Below are 9,221 nucleotides of genomic sequence, written 5' to 3'. Positions count from 1 at the left end.
TCTGCTTGTTTTTTTTATTAAAAAAACTTGACCCTCTAACATTTGTACTCTCTATTCTATTTCTATTCTAACTACTTGATTTATTTCAAAAGAAAAAAAGAGCCCTTAACACTAGCATTCTCTATTCTTTCTGCTTATTTTCTTTTTGTTTATTATAAATAATGACCTTCTAACACAAGCATTATCTGTTCTTTTTCTGTTCTATTGACTTGTTTTATTTTTATTTAAAAATGGCCCTCTAACACTAGCATTCCCTATTATTTTTCTATTCGATCTACTTGTTTTCTTTTTATTTATTGTAAAAACAAAACAAGCAAACAAACAAACAAACAAAAAAAAAGAAACTGTCCTCTTTTTTGAAAACTAAAATAGGGTCACCCTAGTTTAGCTTTATACAATACAGATTGTTTCACAGCAGCTTCACAGTAATAAACAAGAAAATAACAGTATTAAAACTGCAAGTTCAATTATGAAACAAATACAGTTGCATTAATGCCATTATTCAGTTCTGTTGAGTGAACTCATAACTACACTGTAAAAAAGTGATTTTTAAAAAGAGATTTTTCTTTCTAGAGAGAATTTGATCAGTGCTTTCGGTTTGTTTTATTAAAACAGTAAAATTAACTTTTAAATTAGCATATATGCTAATTTTCTGATAATTTAAGAGTTCATTAGCATATAGACGTTAGCTTCAAAGCTATCAGACATCTCATTTTGAAAGCTGCGCCCTCAAGTTGTCACTTTTGTCTGCCACATATGTTATTGACACTCAGAAAAGTAACCATTATAGTCCAAAGTAAGAAAGTATAGCTATATGTATAACTGTATACATGGAGGTTGTCATAATAGCCACAATTTGCTACATGCTAATCAGTGGCATGAGGGGATTTTTTTTTCCATTCTAGAGAGCATTTGATCATATTTTTTTCCCCTGAAAGAATAAAGTTGTCCATTTTAAATGCATATATGATAATTTTGTAAACATTCAAGAGTGCATTTGCATGCAGATGATAGCTTCAAAGCTAATAGACATGGACTGTGTCTCATTTTGAAGGCTGTGTCCTAAAGTGGTCACATTTGTCAGCCACATACGCTGCTTTTCTGAGTGTCAAGTAAGAAAGTTACATAGCTTTTGTATAACTGCATGCATGGAAATTGTCACAATAGCCATAAACCATGATTTTCTACATGCTAATCAGTTAGCATAAGGGGATTTTCATTCTAGAGAGCACTTGATGAATATTTTTGTTTTGTTTTCCTGAAAGAGCAAAATTGTACATTTTAAATGCATATATGCTCATTTTGTGAACATTTAAGAGTGCATTAGCATGGAGGATTAACTTCAAAGCTAACAGTGCCCTAAAGTTGTTACATTTGTCAGCCAGCCGTTATTGATGCTCAGTTACTTTTCTGAGTGTCAATGATGTATACGGCCAATAAATGTGACAACTTTAGAGCACAGTTAGCTTTGAAGAGAGAGTCCATTAGAGTCCAAAGTAAGAAAGAAATGACATGAATTTACAGGAATAACAAGTTTTATAATGGTTACTTTTCTGAAATGAGATCTCCAAAGGAAATGAAACGCAAACATGGATTAAAAGTCACAAAACCTTTAATTTGATCTCATTTTGCAGGAGAACGCAGTGAACGGTGACCACCTGTGGCAGGAGACGAATTGCTCCGGCGATCTCTGCTACCTGGGCGAGGAGACGTGCGTGGTCAAGATTGCAGTGAGTATAACGTGGTTAAACGGGTTAAAACGGACGAGAGAAGTCAGACGGTTGCTGTATTTGCAGGGCGAGCTGAAGGCAGAGAAGAGAGTGTCATTAGAGCGTTTTAGCTGTGACATTTTCTTTCATGAGATAATGTGAGGCTGGTGTGTGTTGAAAGGAAGAGGCAGCTATTAGTCTGAGAATGTACAGCAGGTAAAAGGATTTTGTTAGGCTTTTGTTAAAGCGCAGCGCCACGCTCTGATGTTTTCAAGAGCCGTGGCAACTCTATTATTGCCACTTCAAGCAGTTGGCAAAATCATTCCTTGCCTCAGAGGAAGCTTTTTACCCCTGAAGATGAGAGCATATTCCTCTTACAATAAGATGGATCGTAGATGTGTGCATTGGCTTTGTGACAAATTGCTGTGTGTTTTGTGCTGTTCGGTTCTCTTTAAGAAGTCGGCTCCCCGGAGGAAGTGTGCAGCCTGTAAGATCGTGGTCCACACGGCGTGTATCGAGGAGCTGGACAAGGTGAGCGGAGGCAGAAATATCTCTGTAATTCTCATGCACGTCATCAGTATGCCCTCCGCAGATGAACGCTGACGTTTGTCTCTTCAAGCAGACATCAGGAGGGTGATGAAATGGGATGAGAGGGTATAATCTAGGCATTGCAGCTATGGTTTTTAGGATCAGGAGTTGTTGGTTCCTGCTGTTGCAGTGTTCAAATATATTTGTCAGTGCAATTGCACGAATAGATGTGAAAGGATAACAGTATATAGCACAATATATATTGCCTTGCTGGAAATGTAATGAATAATTTACTATGTGGTAATATAGCATGTATATAATATAATATATAATATAGTTTTTGGATTGATTTCATTTATTTAAATGTATATTATAAATTATTAAAAAAATAATAATATTTTGAAAAATAGCAGAAGTTCTTCCACAGCAAGGAGATTGTGGCCATCAGTTGCTCCTGGTGCAAGCAGGCAGTGAGTGTCACGTCAGTGTTTAACTCACTGGTTTATTTAACGCAGATTTGTTTCATCTCTTTCTCTGTCCATCAGTTCCATAATAAGGTCACGTGCTTCATGCTACATCAGATCGAGGAGCCCTGTTCTCTAGGAGCTCACGCCGGGGTCATCGTACCCCCTTCATGGATCATCAAAGTCAGGAAACCGCAGGTACGCTCATCTTATCAGAGTTTTATCAGCACTTATGAGAAGACCGGGCCTGAGGTTTATGTAATGTCCTGCAGGAGATGCTAATGCAAGGTGACACTAGACTGTGTTTTGAAGCTGGGCTGTATGATCTTGTCTTCTGCACTCAGTTATGCTGATCAGCTTCGGCTTGAATACGCTTCGATGCTGCAAGATTTGATATCAGTAACAGTGTGTTTCATAAAACTCGTCTACATATTTTATATGGAGCTTCTTTCATTGTTTCATACACTGCAAAAATTACTTCTTACTCAGTATTTTTGTCTTGTTTTCCAGTACAAATATCTAAACGTTCTGAAATTAAGAAACATTTACATGAGAAGCAGAATGACTTAAAGTATTTTCTTAATAATAATAGTAATAATAATAATATATAAAAGTAAGTAAGCAAAATTAAGTAAACTTATGCTTAAAACAAGAAAAAATGGGGTAAAAAATAAATATATTGAATTCAAATTTATTTTTCTTACCACTTTGGCAGATATTTTTCTTATTCTAAGCAAAAATATTTTCAGAAAGCAAACATATCTTGTGCAATTTTGCTCCTCTTGTAAATGTGTCTTGATTTAAGAATGTTTAGATATTTGGACTGGAAAATATGGAAGATTGTTTCCTCCATGGGATGAAAAAATAAAGATAACTGCAACATTTTTCTCACAATTCTGAGTTTATATCTCAGAATTTTCACGTTTTTATTGCAGTACTGAGATTCTGGCAAGTCTTGCAAAATATAAATTCAGAATTGCAAGATATAAACTTAAAATTGCAAGGGTGAAAAAGTCAGAATTGTGAGATAAAAAGTCGCAATCAGCTTTTTCATTTGTTTTTCTATTGCAAAAAAAAAAAACAGAATTGCAAGATACAAAATCAGAATTCTTACAAAAGACAGAATTGCTTGATATAACCTTTGAATTGTGAGATATAAACAAAAAAATTACAACAAAAAAGTCTCGCAATTTAAAAAAAAATAATAAATTGTGAGACGGAAAAAGTTGCAATTCTGAGAATTCCTAAGAATTGCTTAGGAAATCAAGACAAAAATACTGAGTAAAAAAAAAAAAAAATTTTTTTTGCAATGTAAACTATTAACATCACAGTTTATCTGTTGCCTTGAAAGCCAAAATTGAATTCAAAAACTGACCCATCATATCAACAGTCATAGCAGATATTTAGACCACGCCCACTGATGACACGCTCAGCTATGATTGGTGGATTTATGCATCGATGGGGTAGGTTTTTGAAATGTGGCGTATAACTGCTGCTTTCAATTCAGGAGTTGCTCAAAGGGAAGTTGCTTGCTTGTATTCAAAGTGTTTTTGGAATAGTTCAACCAAGGAAAATCTTTTTATTATTTTCTCATCTTCATGTCATTCTGAACCCATATGACTTTTTATTCTTCGATATAAAAGATTTTTTGGAGTATGTTTACACTGCTCTTTTCCTTACAATGTCAATGAGTTAATTTAGTCTTTTCCTCATTGTATGACTTCAGAAGACTTTAAATATAGTTGGTAAAAAAGAACCGTATTTGCATCAGGTTTCTTCATCAACAGGTTCTGAGCAACATGAGGGTGAACAAGTGATGAAAAGTTTTCCTTTTTGGGTGAACTTTTCCTTAAATTGAAAAATAAACATTTCTAGCAGTAATTGTCCAACTTTAACTAAACTTAGTCCTGCTGGAGTTAGTTTTGGTATGTGTTGGTTTAGTCGGCGTCTCTCTCCTGTGTCCCAGAGCTCATTTAAAAACTCCACTCGAAGGAAAAAACGGACGTCGTTCAAAAGAAGAGCCAGCAAAAAGGGGACGGATGTGAGTAGATCTGATTCCTGTCCTGTCCCTCCTTTTAAATGATGCCACAGTGTTTTCTGAGGGCTTTCTTCCCTTAACTCCTGCTCAGTGATCATCTGTCCTCACAGCTCACTGCAGTGGTGTGTGTGTGTGTCTGTATTTGTGTGCAAATGTGCATTTATTGAAGTATAATGGAGTGACTTCTGCAGGAATCGAAATGGCGTCCGTTCATGCTGAAGCCGCTGCCCTCACCGCTGATGAAACCAGTGCTGGTGTTCGTCAACCCCAAGAGCGGCGGAAACCAGGTGATCTAGACACTAATGGAGGAATAATGTACAGTCATTATAGAACAATAAACCTTGAAAGGGTCATAATGACCAAATGACTGTACATTAAACTGCTTAATATGTGACTACTTAGCATAAATATTTCATTAAAAAATTAATGGATGCATTACATAAACAATTTTAGATGAAATCAATATTTCATGTCCATTTATTTTATTGTGTGGGAAGAGAGTTAAACGAGAGATCTGTGTGTCTATCAGTCTGTTGGCCTCTCTGCCATTCTGTCCATCTGTCTGTGTGTCTGTCCATCCATCTACCTGTCTATCTGTCTGTCTGTTGTTCTGTCTAACATTATGTCTGTCTGCCATTCTATCTAACATTCTGTTTGTTTGTCAATATATCTACCACTCTGACGTTCTGTCTGTTGTTTTATCACTCTGTCTGACGTTCTCCCTGTCTGTCACTGTGTTGCTCTGTCTGTTCTATCTGTCTGTCGTTGTATCACTTAGTCGTTCTATCATTCAGTCTGTCATTCTATCTATCCGTTGTTTCATTTATGACCCTTTTGTTCTTTTTGTCTGTTGTTCTATCACTGTCACCTTCTGTCTGTCGTTTTACCTGTCACTCTCTCTGCCTGTCTGTCATTCTGTCACTGCCACTCTGTCACTCTGTCTGTTGTTCTCTCTCTGTCGTTCTATCTATCTGTCTGTTGCTCTGTCTGTTGGTCGGTTTATCTATCACTGTGTTGTCTGTCTGTTGATCTGTCTATGACTGTCTGTTGTTCTATCTGTCTGTCGTCCTATCACTGTCATTCTGTCTGCTCTATGACTCATTCTGTCTGTCTGTAGTTCTATGATTTGTTCTATCTGTCTGTCGTTCTGTCACTGTCATTCTATCTATCACTCTGTCTATCATTCTGTCTGTCTGTTGCTCTATGACTGTTATTCTATCTTTCTGTTGTTATATCTATGCCTGTCCTTCAGTCTGTCTGTCATTCTGACAATATTCCATTCTGTCTATCACTCTCTGTTGTTCTATCTGTCTGTTGTTGTCTCTGTAAATGTCTGTCGTTCTATCTATCACTGTGTTGTTCTGTATGTCTGTTCTATCTGTCTGTCATTCTAACTGTCACTCTGTATGTCTGTTGTTGTATCACTCAGTCGTTCTATCTATGACTCTGTCTGTTGTTCTGTTTGTCTGTTGTTCTGTCTGTCACTCTGTCATTCTATCATGCTGTTGTTCTGTCTGTTTTCTGTCACTCTGTCTGTTGTTCTATCTGTCTGTCGTCAATCACTGTCTCTCGTTCTATCACTCTGTTTAGCTGTTTATCTTTCTCGTTCAATTTGTCTATCTATCTATCTATCTATCTACCGTTCTATCATTCTATCGTAAAATTAACTTAAATGATTTTAGCAAATGGCTGCAATATAACAAAGAGTGAAAAATTTAAGGGGGTCTGAATACTTTCCGTACCCACTGTATATATCTATCTATCTATCGTTCTATCGTTCTATCGTTCTACCTATCATTCTATCTATCATTCTATCTTTCTATCTAACGTTTTATTGTTCTATCTATCCTTCTATCTGTCATTCTCTCTGAATGTCCTTCTGTCACTCTGTCGTTCTGCCACTGTATTTGTCCTTCTGTATGTGTATCGTTGTGTCTGTCTGATCTTCTGTCTGTGGTTCTCAGGGGACAAAGCTGCTGCAGATGTTCATGTGGATCCTGAACCCTCGGCAGGTGTTTGATTTGTCTCAGGGAGGGCCCAGAGAAGCGTGAGTCTCTCGATTTCAGCGCTCTCTTTCATTACATTTCAGATCATCTCTCCCTCCCTTAATGCACTTTAACCCACCATTTCTTTGTCCTGACCACATTAATTATGTAGTCGTTGGATCTCAGCAGTGCTGTGTTCTGTGAGGGAGTTCAGTGTTCTAGAAGCTTCTCTCCCTGCTGCCCGATGCCTCAGTTCGCCTCAGTAATTGAGCCGTGAGGCAGCAAAGCACAGGCGATGGGCTCTGATGGGCTCTACCGCTGACAGAGAGAGAGAGAGAGAGAGTATTAAGATGGGAGGGCAGACACAGCTGGGCGGCTGGAGGGCTTTTCTTCAGAGCTGTCTGACAGAGCTGTGATTAAACTCCCTCTATTAAAACCAACACGCACACATGCAGTGGCCCCCAAAACATTTAATCCACACTTAAAAATCTCATTGCATTAGAAGGAAAAAATGAAAATATGAAATGAAGTGTCATTTATTTCAAAGAAAACTATTTTTCATGCTAAATGGTTCCCAAATTAATTGTTTTATTAGGTTTTACATGATGAATGAACATTGAAAATGAAGACAAAATTGGTAACACTTTACAATAAGGTTCCATTTGTTAACTAAATGTATGCATCAACTAACATTAACTTAAAATGAGCACTACACGTGTTACAGTATTTATTCATCTTTGTTAAAGTTAGTTAATAAAAATACAGCTGTTCATTGTTGGTTCATGCTAGCTCAGGTACATAACATTAATAGATACAACTTTTGATTTTAATAAAGTATTAGTAAATATTGGAATCAACATTAACTAAGATTCATAAATGCTTTAGAAGTATTTTTATCGGTTGTTTGTTAACTAATGTAGTTAACTGATGTTAACAAATGGAACCTTATGTGTTACCACAAAATGCTTTAGAAAACACGTCTAAAGCATTTATTAATCTTAATTTCAAAATGTACTAATACATTTTAAGCTGTATCTGTCAAAATTATTTAATAGACCTGAGCTAACATGAACTAACAATGAACAGTTGTAGTTTTTATTAACTAATGTTAACAAAGATGAATAAATACTGTAAAAAATGTATTGCTCATGGTTAGTTAATGTTAGTTAATGCATTAACTGACGTTACTAATAGTACCCACTTTACATTAAGGTTAAGTTTGTTAGCATTAGTTAATGCATTAGATACTTATGATAAACATTTGACTAATTTACTAATGATAAATATATTGCATTTACCAATCTAGGTTAATTATTAAATATATTGTTGTTCATTATTCCTGTTCTTTCATAATACATGCTTACACAACTTGTAATGTTAAATGTACTGGTATATAAAAAGAAATTAACGTTAATAGATGCTGTAAAAGTATTGTATATTGTTAGTTCATGATGCCTAATGCATTAACTAACGAAAACAAATTCAACTTTATTGTAAAGTGTTACCAATATCAGTGCAAAATGGCTCTGAAATGTGAAGTTAGTTGTGATAAAATGATACTTGTTTTGATATTATCTAATGCATGCAACTACTGTTCAGGGTCTTTAAACAGCTCTTATGTTTGGATTTGTTAAGCTAAATGGAGTATTCTGTTAATTAGCATGCTAATTGCTTGCAAATGCATCAGTAACACACAACACTGTTGTTTCCCTCGGTCCGTCAGGCTGGAATTATACAGGAAAGTGCCAAATCTTCGCATCCTTGCCTGTGGAGGAGATGGAACGGTAAGCTGCAATGCATGTTGGGATGATCAGGGATGAAGTTTAGAGATTTTGGACGCACCCCCCTCTGGTGACAAATGTGTGGAACGACAACGAACGCGCAGTGACAAAACACTGTAATTAGCTAATGGTGGCTCTGTGCTTTGCAGTGTCACGCTTTCTTGTGGGTAATTTCTAGATCTATGACTCCAGTGAGATCAAACTTGGATTTCCTGAGCGCTTTTGTCATTTCTGACCCCGGGTTTGAGTGGTTTGTCCTCTTTTGTCTAGGTGGGCTGGATTCTCTCGGCCTTAGATGAACTACAAATGAACCCACAACCTCCTGTAGCTGTGCTTCCTCTTGGTACAGGAAATGACCTTGCCAGGACACTGAACTGGGGAGGGGTGAGTCAACTCATCTTAAAGCATCTTTACATTAAATGATAAATAAATAATTGTATAGCCCAGACATCTGCATTAGTCTGATAGGATCAGGCTGCTCTGATTGGCTGAGAAGCTGTGATTGTGCTGTAAGTGAGGCACTTTATAGTAAAAATATGTCTAAATTATGTCTAAATTATTTTGTAAAAAGATATGTCTAACAATTTTTTTTAAATATGTCTTGATATTTTTTTTTAAAAACAATGCCTAATTTTTTTTAAAGGTATGTATGTATGTATGTATGTGTGTATGTGTATATACGTATATATATATATATATATATATATAATAAAAAT

At 36.0% G+C, this 9,221-nt stretch overlaps 1 protein-coding gene across 1 annotated transcript in view; it reads left to right on the top strand.

Annotated features, from left to right (window-relative positions):
• The window catches only part of LOC107726026 (diacylglycerol kinase iota-like), a 47,755-nt gene that overhangs the window by 22,253 nt on the left and 16,281 nt on the right, over positions 1 to 9,221 (top strand). Inside the window, 9 exon segments of the mRNA XM_016535489.1 lie at positions 1,635 to 1,730; positions 2,166 to 2,327; positions 2,648 to 2,707; positions 2,783 to 2,899; positions 4,668 to 4,742; positions 4,931 to 5,026; positions 6,704 to 6,786; positions 8,448 to 8,508; positions 8,776 to 8,889. Coding sequence (XP_016390975.1) covers positions 1,635 to 1,730; positions 2,166 to 2,327; positions 2,648 to 2,707; positions 2,783 to 2,899; positions 4,668 to 4,742; positions 4,931 to 5,026; positions 6,704 to 6,786; positions 8,448 to 8,508; positions 8,776 to 8,889 — 864 coding nt within the window.

Source organism: Sinocyclocheilus rhinocerous, unplaced genomic scaffold (genome assembly GCF_001515625.1).
Source record: "Sinocyclocheilus rhinocerous isolate Xijiao unplaced genomic scaffold, SAMN03320098_v1.1 scaffold395, whole genome shotgun sequence".
Lineage (NCBI taxonomy): Eukaryota > Metazoa > Chordata > Actinopteri > Cypriniformes > Cyprinidae > Sinocyclocheilus > Sinocyclocheilus rhinocerous.
This window is presented reverse-complemented; position numbering and strand designations above follow the sequence as displayed.